The sequence below is a fragment of the Hemicordylus capensis genome, chromosome 6 (assembly GCF_027244095.1).
Source record: "Hemicordylus capensis ecotype Gifberg chromosome 6, rHemCap1.1.pri, whole genome shotgun sequence".
NCBI lineage: Eukaryota > Metazoa > Chordata > Lepidosauria > Squamata > Cordylidae > Hemicordylus > Hemicordylus capensis.
In genome coordinates this window covers 15,849,078-15,866,437 of record NC_069662.1, presented here as the reverse complement: position 1 = coordinate 15,866,437, position 17,360 = coordinate 15,849,078, and the positions used below count along the sequence as shown (strand labels likewise).

Sequence of the window (17,360 nt, the reverse complement as noted above, 5' to 3'; positions counted from 1 at the left end):
AAACTGCATTAATAAAAGTGGGGCTGCCTTATGGAAAAGAGGAGGTGTCTCCTTACCTTTAAGAGACGCACAGGAGAAGAAATTGCCATACATGAAGCTCCACCCACCCTTGTCATAAGCTGTACCTGCTGAAATGTCTTCTTCTGAGCATTGGGGTGTGCACAGATGTGGTCATGGGGGGGGTCTCTAATCCCCCCCCCATTTTTTTTAGAGCCAGTTAGGCCCATTTACGGGCATTTTGCACCACCACATGTGCGTACTGGCCATTTGTATGCCCATTCTGTGAAATGCTATTTCACAGAAGAGCACAGCAGGCAAATGGGTAGGAGGCTTAGCTAAGTGGTGGAGCACATCAGTTGCATGCAGACGGTCCTAGGTGCAAGTCCCAGGACCAAGCGTGTAGCTATAATTGAATGTGTGTGTGTATGTAAATGTCCTTGGGGCCCACTAGTTGAATGACAGCTTGTTCTTCACTCTCCCCCTCCCCATGCCCCAATTCACTAATATGCTCTTGATTCCTGTTCATAGGACTCTGTCTCCCTACGGTGAATTTGATACATTTTTGTGTGTGTTATATTTCTGAAGCAAGATATGAGTAAAATAGGGTAAAAGTAAAGTGTGCCATCAAGTCGATTTCGACTCCTGGTGACCACAGAGTCCTGTGATTTTCTTTGGCAGAATACCGGAGGGGTTGACCATTGCCTCCCGCGCAGTATGAGATGATGCCTTTCAGCATCTTCCTATATTGCTGCTGCCCAATACAGGTGCTTCCCATAGGCTGGGGAACATACCAGCAGGGATTTGAACTGGCAAGCTCCTGCTTGTTAGTCAAGCATTTCCTTGCTGTGCCACTTAAGGTGAGTGATTTAATGAAGACAAACTTCAATTATTTTTTGTAGCTCATTACTGATTACATATCTGCTGTCCACCATTTCTTGTGATGATCTTACAGTACCTTAGCTTCAAAAAAGACTGTTAGAGGTTGTTGATTTTTACCCACAGTAGGTAAAACAGCAGAGCACTAAGGAATGAGCACACACTCCAGTTACAGAGTAGGTAGCAGAGGATGGTTCGGATATTGCAGCTATTTAGAGAAAACACATGGAGATCCTTGTATGACTAAACACTAAATATTTATTGGTTAAATACACTTAGATAGGAAAGACCTATCTCTAATCTAAAGGACTACATAGTGGATAGGTAAGGAGAGAGAGAGATGTTTCCATCTGCTCTCTAGGAGGAAAGGAAGGATTGTGACTCAGCACAGGAAGTGCTGCAGAGTCAGTTCAGGGGTCATAGAGTAGGGACAGATAGGGAGACCCTGACTCACTGTCTCTATCCCCAATGCCCCTAGTGGTCATTAGGATGGTGCAAAAGGTCGATGCACTGGAAGTTCATCTCCAACAAAGACAAGCCCTCTCCAGGAGGTATAATTTAGGCAGTAGGTATACGTGTTAAAAATGTTGGACGTGAAGGACTCTGCGCTGTCTCATTCCTCAATGACAGAGGAGGACAGACTAGTGAGTCAGAGGGCTAGAGGGGTCAAGACATTGGTCATTCCTCCTCTCTACCGCTCTGACACTATCCCTTTGATATGTAGATTGCTACTCTCAGGGATTTCCTGCCTGCTTCCCTCCCTCCCTCCCTCTCTTCTTCCTTCTCTCTTCTCCCTATCACACATGCTTGCCTCTCTCTGCACCATGTGTGCACAGAGAGAGATGCAGACAGCATCTCTCTGCATCCAGCTAGCTAGATAGATTGGAGATCCTATCTCTCCACTTTACTATCTAGAATGGAGTTCTCCAATAAAGACTCCTGATATTGATTTGAAACTATGAACTGACTCCAAGTTTCTTTTGGCTCTTAGCAGACACGCGTGCCTGGGCAGACCCCACTGTGTTTTGCCTCTGTGCACTCTGCTGTAATAGAAGGGTATCTCTTACCAGAGAGAATTCCCAACAAAAAATACATATTGATTGCATGTGTACAAATGTTTATGAAAGTGACTGCTATCCATGGGGAGCGTGAGATACCATTAGCACAGGTGTGAGAGAAAGGGCTTGCCGAGAATGTTTTGTTGATCATCCTGTCTTTACACACCTTCTGTAGCAAAGACAAGAGGGAGGGGCAGAAATTTGGGGCAGGGGGACTCTCTTCCCTATTTTGTCTCAGGGTCCACTCCAACCTTGCTGCTCCCCTGCCCAGGAGCTCCATACAGCAGGGGTGGGAAGGGAAAGGCCTTTCTTTACTGGGGAGAGCTGCTGCCAGTAAGAGTAGATGCTGGACTAGGTAGACCAGTGGTCTGACTCTGTATAAGACTCTGTGTAAGATTAATAATTTGGGGATATGTAGATCCTGGTATGTTTTTGTCCTCATGCTGTATAAGTAAAGAATTGAGCAGTTATTTTTTCATATGGTACAGGCCAACAATAGTTTTCTTCCGACATGGTATTCTTTTATGAAAAGCAGATCTTCTTAGTGAGATGTCTGTCTCTATAATGGTAGTTCAAAGAAGAACTGGTGTGGATGGTTGCAGTTTAAACATTATGTGCAGATCTGCCTGGATGTAATCCAGCAGACAGGCAGCCTCCATGCTACCTTATTCCAAGGCATGGGGGTTCTCGGCCACCAGGAAAACAGGTGATTGTTAAGCTAGATTGAGGTGGGGACATGCTCATGGGGAACTGTGCCCACTATCATCAGTTTGCAGTCACTTGAGCAGGGGTGCCTTTCAGATTCAAGCACCCTGCTTTGAATGTTCACCCCATTCCTAGTGTCAGTGATGGTAGTCAGGCAGGAGGCAGATATATCCTTTTTTATATACTCCACCAGGAACATGGAGCAGACAAAGAGAGATTGTCAAAATTAACCTCATGCACATCCTGATGGACTTGGGAAGGTGGAATCTGAAAAAATTCAAAGCCAAACTCAGTGAAATTTCAGTGAAGGAAGGATTTGAAAACATTCCCAAAAAGATCCTGCAGAAAGCCCGTTGGTTTCAACTGAGTGACATCCTGTTGAAGTACTATAGAGAAGATTACGCTCTGGAGGTGGCTGCTGCTGTGCTGTTAGCCATCAGGTGCAAGGACCAGGCACACATGCTTCTTGCTCTCAGCAGGACTGGTAAGGAATGGGAAGTCCCAAACCCCACACTTGCTCAGCAGCGGTGGCAGCGGGGGTGGGGGGACGTTCAATGCTCTAGGATTAGGTCATTATATATGATGTGGGATTTGAGGTAAGAGGAACATTTCCCGATTCCCTCTTCTTCGTGGTTGGGGTTCTCATAAGCCACAATGATCCCTATTTTTCTGGGACAGTCAATATTTTCTAGTGATCATTGTCCCTATTTTGTTGCTATTTTTGCCGCTTGGGGATGTCTCGTTCATTCCCTGCATGCAGTTTTAATAGTTCTAATTCTTTAAGATTTAACTCTCTCCTCAGGACTTAATTTCTGCAGAACAAACTTGCCAAGTGGGTGGATGGATGGTGTCTTGTGTGCCCATATGGCCACTTGAGGGGAGACCAAGGTGGGGGAGGTGGAGGCAGTGGCAAGAGCTCCTTTCCTGAGCCTGACTACCTCCCAAATGACAGATTGGGCTGTTTTCGGCCCATTTAGGGACTCTCTGCGAACGCTCAAAAAGAGTGGTGGGGATCTTGCAGAAAAAGGAGCTGTGCAGATGGTTGCAATGTAAGCATTTATGTGTGGCTATATGCCTGCTTTCCATCCCAGCAGGCAGCTCCCTCTCCAGTTAAGCCAGGACATGTTACCTCTCACCCAGCAAACCCACCAGGTGATTGCTTAGTTATGGCCATCTTCTACCTAATTTCAGTATTCAGTTTCACAATGTACTCAACATTTCTGCCTTTGTTAATTGGGGGGCGGGGTGGGGGGTTCTTGCTTCTGAGGAGAAAACAACACTCCCAAATCCCTGGATGGTATGAATCTTGGGCTCCAGGTCCTATAGGAGCTGGATAAATGTGCCGTTGCTTATTGAGAATAGAGAACATCCAGGAAATTATCCTGTAGAGAACTGAAGTGTAAGCAGAAATTTCTTTTCCATTTCATAATGTGAGACACAGATGCAGCAGCACCTGAACTAGGACCTTGGTTCTCCCAAAGTTAGCAGTGGACAAATTGTGTTATGAGTGATGCTAAAGAATGGAAAAGATGCTATTTCACAGAAGAGCACAGCAGGCAAATGGGGAGGAGCCTTAGCTAAGTGATAGAGGACATAGATTGTCCCAGGTGCAAGTCCCAGGAGCAGGGGTGTAGCTATAATTGAATTGGGAGGGGGCACAGACGTCCCTGGGGCCCACTGGCTTGAAGACAGCTTGTTCTTCTCTCTCCCCTACCCCCACTGCCCCAACTCACTAATATGTTCTTGATCCCTGTTGATAGGACTTACCTTGGCTTCAAAAAGGACAAGCTCTCTCCAGGAGGCATGATTTAGGCAGCAGTAATGTGTGTTAAAAAATACCTGTTTCTGAACCAGTGGAGTGCACATGTGCAAGTATCTTTTTTGAAGGTGCCTGTTGTCCCTGGGAAGAGTGAGATGCCATTTGCACAGGAGTGAGATAAACAGCTTGCCGAGAGCATTATGTTAATCAGCATATCCTTACACATCTTCTGTAGCAAAGACATGAGGGAGTGGCAGAAAGTGGGGGCAAGGGACCTATCACCCCTATCTTGTCCCAGGGTCCTCCACTCCAACCTTGCTGCTCCCCTGCCCAGGAGCTCAATGCAGCAGGAGTGGGATGGGAGAGACCTTTCTGTGCCTGCGAATTGGGGAGAGCGGCTTCCAGTCAGAGTAGATGCTGGACTAGGTAGACCAGTGGTCTGACTCTGTATAAGACTCTGTGTAAGATTAATGATTTGAGGGGGTATAAGATCCTGGTATGATTTTGTCCTGACAATGTATAAGTAAAGAAAAGGGCAGTTATTTTTTCATATGCTAAAGCCCAACTATAGTATTCTCCCCACACTGTATTCTTTTGTGAAAAGCAAGTCTTACGGTCATGCCTATCTCTATTATGATAGTTCATGGAACAACAGGTGTGGATGGTTACAGTGTAAGTATTTATGTGTGAGGATTTGCCTGGTTTTAGTCAAGCTGGTTGGCAGCCTCCACAACAGCTAATTCCAGGGCATGGGAGCTCTCAGCCAACAGGCCAACACAGGCAACGGCTCAGCCAGACTGAGGTGGGGATATGCTCCTGGGGAGCTGTACACAATGTAGCCAATTGAGCCTTCAGATTCAAGCACCTCTGTCTGCTTTGAATGCTCTCCCCATCCCTAGTGTCAGTGATGGTAATCAGGAATCTGCAGGAGGCAGCTAATACTGTTTTATGCTGATCTCGGGCACTTTTTGATATCCTTCACCAGGAACATGGAGCAGACAAAGAGAGACTGTCAAAAATAACCTCAGTCACATCCTGAAGGACTTGGGAAGGTGGAATCTGAAAAGGTTCAAAGCCAAACTCAGTGAAGTTTCTGTGAAGGAAGGATTTGAAAACATCCCCAAAGAGATCCTGCAGAAAGCCTGTTGGTTTCAACTGAGTGACATCCTGTTGGCGTACTACAGAGAAGAATATGCTCTGGAGGTGGCTGCTGCTGTGCTGGAAGCCATCAGGTGCAAGGACCAGGCACACATGCTCCTTGCTCTCAGCAGGACTGGTAAGAAATGGGAAGTCCCAAACCCCATGCCTGCTCAGTGGCGGGGTGGATGGGTGGGGGGCGTTCAATGCTCTAGGATTAGGTAATCATATATGATGTGGGATTTGATGTATCGCGGAGCCAGCCAGGTGGTGGCCTGGGTCCAGCCCCGCCCAACGGCCCCTCTGCTGATGTCCATTGTGCCCCAAATGCCTTCTGTCCCTGCTTGGGCTACCGTGAGTCCCGGGCTCTTGCTGATCTGTTTCAGGCAGCGTTTGAGAGGGAGAGAAAGGGACAATAGATCTCCCTCAGAGAGGGAGAGAAAGGGACAATAGATGCTTTCAGGCAGAAAGCACTGTCTGAAATGAAAGGGGAGGGCTCGCTTGGGCCTCTTCGGAGCTCGAGGCCACGCCCCCTTTGCATCTCTCCTCAGAAGGAGAGAAAGGGGAATAGACGCTTTCAGGCAGCAAACGCTGCCTGAAACAGATCGGCAAGCGCCCGGGACTCGCAGTAGCTCTGGTGAGGGCAGGGTGTGTGTTCCTTCGGGGCTCTTCTGGAGCCCGAGCTATGCCCCCCGGGGCATTCTTCTGTGGCTCCTGCCATTGGCAGCCTGGGTTCTTTGAACCCTTTCGCACAATGGTGGCTACGCCCTGGGTAAGAGGAACATTTCCTGATCCCCACTTCTTCATGTTTGGGTTCTCATAAGTCACTTTGAATGCTCTCCCCATCCCTAGTGTCAGTGATGGTAATCAGGAATCTGCCAGAGACAGCTAACACACTTGTATGCTGCTCTCAGGGCACATTTTCATATCCTTCACCAGGAACATATGGAGAGATTGTCAACCTGAAATTCATGGACATCATGAGGGACTTGGGAAGGAGGGGTCTGAAAAAGTTCAAAGAAAAACTCAGTGAGTTCTTAATGAAGGATGAACTTGAAAGCATCCCCAAAGAGATCCTGCAGAAAGCCCCTTGGTTTGAACTCAGTGACATCCTTTTGAAGTACTACAGAGAGGATTACGCTGTGGAGGTGTCTGCTGCAGTGCTGGAAGCCATGAACCGCAAGGACCAGGCACACAGTCTCCTCATTCTCACCAGGACTGGTAAGCAAAGGGAAGTCTCATATCTAGGGTGGATTATTACAGTATACACATTATGTGTGAATCTGCCTGCCTACAGGCCAGCAGGCAAGGAGCCTCCATGCCACCTAATTCCAGGGCATGGGAGCTCTTAGCCACCAGCACACCAGGTGATTGGTCAGCCAGATTGAGGTGGGGACATGAGCACAGGGAGCTGTGCCCGCCTTTGTTCAGCTTGCAGTCACTTGTGCAGGGTGCCTTAAGATGCAAGCACCCCTGCTTTGAACGCTCACCCGATCCCTAGGGTCAGTGTTGGAAGCCATCAACTGCAAAGACCAGGCACAGAGGCTCCTTGCTCTCAGCAGGACTGGTAAGGAAAGGGAAGTCCCAAACCCCATCCCTGGGGGTGGATGGATGGTGTCTTGTGTGCACACATGACAGTGAATGCACGGTGCTCAAGAGTGGGCCACATCTAGCTGGTGGAATCCAGTAGAGCACCAAGGTTGTATGCCCAGGACCAGTTCCCAGGAGCTCCAAGCTGCCTGAAGCCTTGGGAGTGCTGCTGCCTGTCAGAATAGACACTGTGCATGGTGGGGGTGGGTCAGTGGTCTGACTAGGAACAAGGCAAGTACAGAGCAGCCACCTTTTCACATGGTAGAGCCCAGCAACAGTATTTTCCGTGTATTGTTGTCTTTTGTGAGAAGCAGGTCTTAGTGTGAAGCCTATATATACTGATTTCATTTATAAATAACCCATCCAAAAATGGTTCAGTTGGGTCTATAGTCCAAATAAAACCATTTACAATATTAACATAAAACTGATTAAAAACCATTAAAACTATTTGAATACGATTAAAAGTGAAACTAAGGGGTTTTTTTGTGAGCCTTGTAAAATCCTCTAGGGATGATAGACCTCCTATTCCCATGGGGAGTAAGTTCCACAACCTAGAGGCAGCTATCTATATATATAAAATTCTTCTGTATGTGCTTTGGAATGTGCGTCCCAGCGCCCAGCTGACTGGCTGGGTGGCGGACGCGCCTGATTGGCTGAAGCACACCCAGGAGGATTGGTCACCGTGGCGGCAGGCCTGGCCCGGCCATGGAGGCAAGGCCCAGGTGGGGGAAAAGAAAGTGGGGGGGCAGAAGTGGCAGTGGGGAGGAGAGGTGGCTGGGCCCAGAAGCAGAGACTGGGGCAGAAAGTGGGGGGGGGGAGGTAACTGCCAGCCCCAAAGAACTCGCAGATGCTCTGTGCGGGGTCGGCTAGTTGAGAAGGAAATCCAGGAAAATATCCTGTGGAAAACGGAAGTGTAGGTACAGTTCTCTGTTCTATTTCACAATGCAAGACACCTTCCTAAGTCACCACTCTGCCTCCCACAGATGCATCAACACCTGAACAAGAATTTTCATTCTTCCAAGGTGAGTGGTGGACAAATTGTGTTTTGAGTCATGCTAAAGAATGGAGAAGCTGCTATTTCACGGAAGAGCAAAGCAGACAAATGGGGAGGAGCCTTAGCTAAGTGGTGGGGCCCATAGGTTGCATTCAGAAGGTCCCAGGAGCAGGGGTGTAGCTATAATTGAATTGGGAGGGGGACACAAACATCATTGGGGCCCATTGGCTTGATGACAGCTTGTTCTTCACTCTCCCCCTCCCACCACCCCAACTCACTAATATGCTCTTGATTCCTGTTCATAGAACTTTCTTTAGCTTCAAAAGAGACAAGCCCTCTCCCAGAACTATTTCAGATGGGACTTTTAGTTTGCATCTCCTTCTGAATGGAGAGTGTGCATTGGCACATCGGCCAGATTTGTGCTGAAATTGGTGCGAATTATTGGGGAGAACTTCACACACAATTTGGGTTTTTCCCTGTGGATTTTAGCTTAGCCCGAATTATGTCCAGCTTTTAAAAATAAATTGAGGTTTCAGATATGCCCCAACACTTCTCTGGCAATGTGTGGAGGGGAGGGGCCATTACTGATACTTTGGCTCTTTTCAAAGTTCACACTTGTCGTTGTTTTTTTTAAAAAAGTATTTGCTGGGTGGACTTCCAGAACACCGACTTTCATCAGAGGGCGCTGCCTGGCAACCTGTCTCTTTGACATTCCCCAAGGCTATGAGCCATTTTTTTGGAGAGGCGGTATATATATATATATATATATATATATATATATATATATATGTGTGTGTGTGTGTGTGTGTGTGTGTGTGTGTGTGTGTGTGTGTGTGTATACACACATACATATACCGCCTCTCCAAAAAAATGGCTCATAGCCTTGGGGAATGTCAAAGCCTTGGGGAATGTCACACACACACACACACACACACACACACACACATACAGGGCCGGATTAAGCTAGTGCGGGGCCTGTAGCATATGTTATGAAGGGGCCCCACATTTTAAAAATTCACATAAATATAGAAACATAAATTATTTACTTGCATAGTAAAGTCATTCAATTTTTTAAATTTGCTATACAGTCAGATAATACAACAAATGTCTGACACTTCAGTAATACTCTTACTTACATGTAGATATCAATTTCAAATGTCAAAAGTAAGAAAACTACAATTTAAACATTAAATTTTCTAGATTTAGCATGAGCAAAGAAGTGGAGGGTAGATACGTTCTCTCAGAGAAGCGCCCACACCACCGTGGAGCAGCTATTGGGCAACTTAAGTTTCTTTCCGTGTTTATAAGAAAGATGAATACGTTTGGGAGAGAGAGATGGGGAAAAGACTAATATATAAGTGGCAAGCGCTCTGCATTTCTGCCCTTGATCTTGCCTAGTGCCCCAGCCCCACCACCAACCACCCATGCCCCCACTCAGCCAACAAACTTTGCAAAACATGCATCCTCCCCCTTTTGTGTTCAACCTGCAGTACAGAGACAGTCATGGCAGCAGCTGGAGGGCGGAGAGCCTGAGCCCACTTCTCATTCAGCACACTCTTTCCCCGGCACCACTTCACACACATACAGCAGCAGTGTGGTGGATAGTGGGTTCAGCAGCAGCACATCCTGCATGAATGGCAGTGATGGGTACACACACACACGTGAGTATAAAATGTGGTGCTGGTCACTGGTGGTCACAGGTGTTGCGAGTGAGAGAGCGAGAGAGGCTGAAGCACACACACCCACGGAGCAGCTATGAGTGTGATCACAAGTAAGCGTGCAGTTCGTGCGTCGCTGAATATAGAGGGGAGGAGCGATTGTGCCAGTGCTGTGTGTAGGCGGTGTCTCAGGCATGAGGACGGAGGAAGCGTGCGCGCCAGGGCTGCCTGCACCGATCAGCCCCAGCCACTAGAAGCACATGGGCGAAGAGGGAAGGCAAGGCAGGCAGCCAGCTAATAGAATCACTTGGCCAACTCGGGAGGGACTGGGACTGGACTGGAGACGAGGCAGGAGACGAGAATGGGGGCGGAGGGCAGCGGTAACACAGCAGCAACCAGGTGATGAGGAGAGTCAGCACGCCGCCAGCACCAAACACAGAGGGGCAGACCAACGTTCAAGCCAGGCTTGTGTGAGTGTGTCGTAGGCAAGCATGACTGAGGAGGGGAGGGTGCGCATGCGCGCGCCGGGAAGGCTGCCTGCACACAGCCCCAGCAGCCCTGAGAAGTGAGTGACGCATGTGCAAACAAGGAGGCTCAGGCAGCCAATTAGAATCAGAGATCAGATGGTGGCAGATGCTTGAGGCCAACTCAGGAGGGACTCTCCTCACTGCCTGCTGCTGTGCTGCTGCCGATTCTCATCTCCGGTCCTGACAGGAGATGAGAATGGGCGGCAGCAGCAGCAGGCAATGAGAAGAGTCAGCACGAACAGTTGAGCACCAATAGAGAACGGAAAGAAGGGGCAGGCAGATGACGAGAAGTTAAAGCCAGGCATGCGGGGCCCTTGAAAACGCGGGGCCTGTAGCAAATGCTACATTTGCTACTACGTTAATCAGGTCCTGGTGATCTCCATTTGTTTTACTCTAAATAGACTGCAGCAACTAAACTCTGCACTCTGTGATTGGAGTGGTAGCTTCCTTGGTGCTTTGCTAAATAATCACAAAACCCCCACACTTACTTGCTCGTGAGACAGGATCTCATGATTGTTCATATCCCCGTGCTGCCCTTCCAGTTTCAATCCTGTCTTGCTCCTCTGCACAGATATCGCAAACAGCTCCAACATTTTTCTCAGCATTTTCTTTCTTTATCTCTGGCTTTCCACCTATTCTTCTCAGTTCTATGTCTGTTCTGTTTCCCTTCAGTCTTCCCTTCAAGTCTCTCTTCCTAAAAAAACCCCACCCAAACCTTGTTTTTGTTTCTACCTCTGTTTTCTCTGTAACACCTATGCCACCCACTGGAGCAGTCCCTGGGGATGTGTGTGGCTTGTGAAGTGGCATATAAAGGGGATGGCCGGGAATGAGAGGCTATCTTGTGGGGTAGTGTCCTGGACCCACATTTCACTCTGGAGCCATCGATCCTGGTCCTGCTGCTGGCTGCATCCCGCTTCTTGCCCACTGTGCCCCCAGACCGAGCTGCGTGCTCCTTTTCCTTTCTGGAACTTGCTTGCGGTTCCTTTCCCAATGGTGCGTCGACACACACAGTGGCACACAGGGTGTCCTATTAATTGATTCTGTTTGGATTAAGCGCTATACTGCCCACCCGCTGTTTCTGTGCTCTTGCTGTTGGTGTGTTGGCTCCTCATAAATAAGCAGGCACTGAGCTGGAGGGAGGGGGAGTTAAACCAGACACCACACCCTACCCGTGATGGAGTGTGGACTGACAAAGTCTGAACGTGTGTGTCCAGAATTGGTTAAATCACCTCTGCGCCCCGTTGAGGCACAGTAACCACAGGAGATACCCCCACCTTGAGTGGGATTACGCGTGTAGACATGGGTCAGGCACGAAGGATGCAGAAAATGTCCATGCACACATGCATGAAAGGGGGCCACACGGTCAACAGACATGCACCCAGCAGCAATGGCGAGAGGGAGGAAGGTGGGGGACCTGCTACCCTCTCTTGCTTCTCGAGGCAGAGGGCATTGTACACTTAACAATGATTATGCCTATTAGTATTTAATGTTTATTGTGAGCGTTGTGTTCAGTGGCAAGATGGGTGCACTTTGCAATGATTATATTTATTATTTTTTATGGTAGCTAGCAGACACACAACATACCAAAGATGAAAAGGTGTATTGCACCCAGACCCAAGGAGACACGGACACATAATGCGTTTGGTGGAATTGGCCACTTTATTAGGGGTAACAAATTTCAATAGTGCCTGCAGGTCACGGCAGCTGGGATTGGCGTTCAACAAGCAGCAGTGCGGTCCCTGATGTGTCGGCCCACCACGTAGCCGCCCCGGCCTAAAAGCCCATGGCGCAGATACCTTGGCTCCAGGCGGCCCACCTTCACGAAGGGGGCGCCCTTCGTCGCCGACCTAAGGTCAGGTCACTGCAAATTAATGCCACCCATCCAACGCTGTCAAGCCATACGGTAGGGTGTCGTTTGCAGAGAGGTAGGAGCAAAGCAGCATCCCTGATCTGTCAAGCCTCAAGGGATCCGCCCCTCCTCCTTACAGCAAAAAACTTACCTAAGGTGCCGCACTGCTTTAGCAGTTCACCGCCACACTGTGCCCGCCATGGCGGGCATCAGCCTAGCTTGACGCCCCGCCCACCCACAAGCCTACCAGTATCGTAGCCAATCCCAGCCGAAGGTCGTCCAGAAAGAACCTCATGCCCAAGGAGGACAGATGTACCCCGTCACCCCTATACAAAAGGGGAAGCGAAAACTTGATGTCATCATGCGGAATGCAGCCCCCTCCCCTTCAGAGATGAGGAAGTGTGCAATAGCCGTGTTTACCCCTCGCCTGGCCCTGTTCACCTTCTTTTGCTTACCCGCACCCCTCCAAACTCTCCACTGGGTGATGTCAAACCAAATGACCACCAGCCCCTGGCACCAAGAGAAGACGACCGCCAGGTCCTGAAAAATCCACCTTGAAAGTGAAATGCCCGACTGGCTCACTAGGTCATTGCCCCCAAAATGCAGCAGCAGGACATCCGGTGCAGGATTCCCCTCAAGGAATTCGCGCAGCATCGGCAGGAACTGGGCCGTCTGCATGCCCCGCCGACCAAGCCACTCCACTGTGGCCCAACGCCCCAGCCCAAGCTGAGTTCCGGGTTCGGCGCCCTGCGCCCACTTGTGTGCCCAGAAAACGGAGTGACCCAGTATGAGGACTCTGGCGCACCGCCTGGCCGCCCGCAGCCCTGACGACTGAGGCCCTGCACAAAAGAAGAGACATGGTGAGTGAAAAGCAGCAAAGGCTAGCGATGGCAGTGAGGGGGCAAGCTCAGCGGGAGCTGGGAGATGGTGTATGTGTGGGGGTGCGCCTTCTCTCGCCTACTGCACATATCTGCGGTAGGCCGCAGACCGCCACCTTCCCAGCCACTGGATTTCCGGGCCCAAGTAGCCCATGTGTGCAGCGAATGAAGCTGCCCCTATGCAAAAGGAATGGGAGGCTAAGTTCTGCGTGGGCACCCCAGTCGCCACAAAAGCCCTCCTCATCACTGCCCAGAATTGGAATTGGGTCACGTGGCGCCCGTCAGCGTGGACAAAGAGGCACCCCATGGCAGCTCCCCTGGCCGCCGTGTAGGCCACCAGTGCCTGTACGGGGTACAAGCCCAGATCGTCTGCCGCATGCAGGGTTACCCTCTGGCCCCTGCCCCTCTGGTCCGTCTTTGAAAAACGAAGGCGGAGCACCACCTGGGAAGCGCCCATGCTTAGGTCGCTAAATTGAAGAACCCTGCCCGTCGGGCCATGCCTGCCCCTGGGGAACATCTCACCTACTCTAAAGGCCCCGAAGAAGGCCACCAGGGCTTCCGCCCGGAACAGGGCCTCCTCGTAAGGGGATGAACAAACCTTGTCTAGCTGTAACATTGCCTGCTGCAACGCCTCAGGAGTGACTGGCCTGCGACGATCGGGCTGCGCGAGCATCTCCCTCGCCCAGCCTTCCAGCATGCGCCGCACCCTGAAGTCCCCCGGATGGTCAGGGAGTCCCCTCACCTTTAGAAAGAAGGCCAGGTGGCCAGCCAAGGTGCCTACCACCAGCCCCCTGGCCCGAAGGTGCACCAGATATTGCATAAGTTGCTCCGGCGGCGCTGGCCAGACGTGCTCCAGTCCTACCTGTGATCTAAACTGCAGAAAAGCCCTAACCCTTTTGTCATAGGCTAAACGTGTCCTGGGCGCTATGGAAGCCTGGATGGCCCTAAACGCCTTTATACTCCAAGGTTCCATAACCATTTGGGCACCTGCTCGGCTGCTCAGTGGCTCCAGGGCCCAGTCTCCGGAAGCGCTGCATCTGGAAGCGAGACAGGGCGTCTGCCACTTCGTTCTGCACTCCAGGAACATGCTGGACAGTGAAGAGCGTGTTATGGCGCAGGCAGGTCAAAACCAGGGCCCGAACCAACCCCATCACCTGCTGCGACTTAGAGGTTTGATTGTTAATGATCTGGACCACGGCCAGGTTGTCACACCAGAACCACACCACTGAGTCCTTGAAAAACCACCCAGATGTGCGCCACCACCACTATGGGGATGAGCTCCAGGAACGTGAGGTCCCTTGTGATTCCCTGTTCAGACCACCCGCTTGGCCAGTGTTCTGCACGCCAGCGCCCTTGCAGACACAGGCCAAAGCTGAGGCCGCCCGCGGCGTTGGACTGCACCTGGAAGTCAGCTTTGAGAAGCTGGGAGGACCGCCAGAATGACACCCCATTGAAGGAATCCAGGAAGGTAAGCGAGAGAGCCTCATGGCAGCTGTCACCCTGATGAGGAAGTGGGGCCGAGCGCACCCTACTGTGGCATCGCACAGGCGCCTTAGGAAGGGGCCACCGGGGGCCACCACCCTGCAGGCAAAGTTAAGGTGGCCCACCAGCGACTGCAACTGGCGTAACGTAACCTTCCTGGCCCCCTTACATTCCCTGAGCAGTTCCCTCAAGGTACGGAGTTTGTCCTCGGGCAGGCGTGATAGCTGCCCTACCATGTCCAGCTCTATCCCCAAGAATGTGAGCTTCGTGGTCGGCCCCTCGGTCTTGCCTCTCCAGGAGCACCCCCAAGTCGCTACAGAGAGCTCTGAATGTGTGCAGCAGGTGCTGGCATTGGCCAGATCCTGCCCTCCCTCCGAAAATAAAGTCATCTAAGTAATGAGCGGAGGAACTGAGCTGCGCCGCCCGGCGCAACGCCCACTCTAGCATAGTGCTGAAGGCTTCAAAGGCCGCACAGGAGACCGAGCATCCCATGGGGAGAGCTCTATCAATGTAGAACCCCCCATCAAATGCAAAGCCCAGCAGATCAAAGTCATCAGGGTGCACGGGCAGCAGGCAGAAGGCGGATTCAATATCACACTTCGCCATAAGGGCCCGCGGCCCGCAACCCCTGATCATGGCCACTGCCTCATCAAAGGATGTGTATCAAACCGAGCAAAGCTCGGCCGGTATGCTGTCGTTGACTGAGCTGCCCCTCGGGTAGGACAGGTGGTGTATAAGCCTGTACTCACCTGGCACCTTCTTTGGGACCATGCCTAACGGGGATACCCACAAGGTTGGCAGCAGAAGCATGGCGAAGGGGCCCAGCACCCTCCCTAGCGTCACTTCCTTGGCAATCTTCCTAGCCACTATATGTTCCATTCCCTCAACAGATTTTAAGTTGTGGGCAAAGCTATGGACCCGCCTGGAGTGGCATGGTATTCTAAAGCCCTCCGCAAAACCGTCCCTTATGTAGCATGCGCGTTCCCTATCGGGGTAATTGCGCAGCAGCCTCCGGAGCATCGGGATTTTAATTGGGCTGGGGCCCTTTTCCAGCACCAGCCCCATTGGCAGCTGCCGGGCCCCTTCCCCCTCCAGGGCTTTGGTAGCCCCCCCTGCCCCTGAGGGCTTTGGTCCTCTGGCAGTAGAGGCCAGCAGAAGCCACAGTCATGCCGGTACTTGCACGGGGAGCGCGCACATTTTCCATTCTTATTAAACTCCCAGCATACCAGGGGACTTTTAACCCCCTGGGTGCCCGCAGCAGAGGCTGCTGATGCTGCCGGGGTCTTGGAAATGAGGTGCCCGCTGTCAGAACACTCGCCGACCAAAGGCCTAGCGGGTGTCATGATCTGGAGCCATAGCTTGGGGTGCTGCCTTTCCCATGAGATCCCCGCATTATTGGAGGCACGCTCCCATAACGCCTGGTCGTAGTGCTCCCAGGCATTACCTGCAAAGTCCATAAAGGCCCTGTGGATGATATCAAAATACTTAACGAGCGCGGGGCCCCTCTCGGGATACTTTTGCATTATCACCCTCATGTAGACTGTGTACCCAGAGACCCAATTAGCCCAATTATGTTCAATGGGCTTCCTCCTAGTCCTCTCCTTATCTTTCCCCTGGGTCCCGTCCCTGTCAACTGGCTCGGGTTCTTTGAATAGCAACTGGAATATATCCATGCACTCACCCTTCCAAATCCGCTCTTTGACCGCCGGCAAGAGGTGGTCTCCCAAAGGGACTGGCCCGTCCCCGGTGTGCCAGGCAGTGCCCATCTGCACCACCGCCCCGTGGGAGGCCAGGGCCAACCCCCGCCCCCGCCAGACCTGATTACAGGTGGCGTGCAGAGATGCCCAGTTAACAGGCCTGGGGTACCAACCGTATGGCCCATAGGGGGCATTGTAAGGCAAGCCCCAAGGCCATGCCCCTTGCGGGGATTCACCAGCATCACACCTGTCGTTCCCGCGGTCGTCACCTCCATTGCCTGGCTCTGGTTCCGCCTGGTGTGGCCTGCTCCCGACCGCTTCCACCGGGGATGGTTCAGCCGCCGCCTCCAGCGCTGCCAAACGTTCGGCAAAACCTTGCATCAGTTTGGCCTTCTTGTCTGCCCTGGATACCTTTTGTGTATGTGAGGGCACCCCCGAAGGCCCCCCCACCTGACTCGTCCCCCCTTGGGGTGGCCCGCTGCTTTTCGAGGGCCTGGAGTCGCACGATAAGCACCCTGATGGCCCCCAGCTCGAGGTCGCCCTCTTCATCTGAAGACTCCTCGGGGACATTGGGCCTCTTGGCCAGCAGCACGGGGTTCCCGCCTTTCTTTGCCAGGGCCTTCCCGCCCTTTTTAGCTGGGGCCTTCCTTGGGCCCATGGTGGCCGTGCACCCTGCTGCCCGCGCCCAGCCGCCCGCACCCAGAACTGAAGTCCTGGGTGGGCAAAGGAAGTCCTGCGCTTATTCGCAGCCCCTTGCGGCCCCTGGGCCTACCACCAAACGACGGTGAGGCTTAAAAGCCCCAGCTGCGGCAAAGCCCTTCCCCCGGCGAGGCCCCTGTTAGCGGGCCCCCGGATAACTGGGCCTACGCGCCCTGGCTGCAATGCCCTCCCAAGGCGGTACGCCTGCTAATGGGCCCCCGGCTCTCTAGAGCAGCGGGGCCAGAGCAGCGGGGCTTAAAAGCCCCCCCAGAAGCTGCAGCCATCCGCCCAGCGGACCGCCCGACAATGGGCAAAACCTGCCCCCCAAGAAGCGGCGGGCTTAAGGCCCGGACCACCGCTACAGCCCCCGGCAGGCCCTCGCTGGTGGGCCACTGAGCCCGCAGGACCCGATGGAGTGGCGAGGCTTACAAGCCTCGGCCGCTGACCCAGC

General features: G+C 51.9%; 1 protein-coding gene across 7 annotated transcripts in view; it reads left to right on the top strand.

Moving 5' to 3' along the window:
• Nucleotides 1-17,360, top strand: part of LOC128331718 (NACHT, LRR and PYD domains-containing protein 1b allele 5-like) — a 67,246-nt gene that overhangs the window by 10,373 nt on the left and 39,513 nt on the right. For 5 of the 7 annotated variants that reach the window (XR_008310410.1, XM_053265487.1, XM_053265489.1 and 2 more), the window contains 5 exons: nucleotides 2,833-3,123; nucleotides 5,384-5,674; nucleotides 6,475-6,756; nucleotides 8,109-8,147; nucleotides 9,610-9,780. Coding sequence is in view for 6 of the 7 variants with exons in the window: in XM_053265487.1 (XP_053121462.1) it covers nucleotides 2,833-3,123; nucleotides 5,384-5,674; nucleotides 6,475-6,756; nucleotides 8,109-8,147; nucleotides 9,610-9,780 (1,074 nt within the window). In the remaining variant the exon portion in view is untranslated. The remainder of the gene's footprint in view (nucleotides 1-2,832; nucleotides 3,124-5,383; nucleotides 5,675-6,474; nucleotides 6,757-8,108; nucleotides 8,148-9,609; nucleotides 9,781-17,360) is intronic. The other 2 variants (XM_053265491.1, XM_053265488.1) reach the window with 2 other exon arrangements.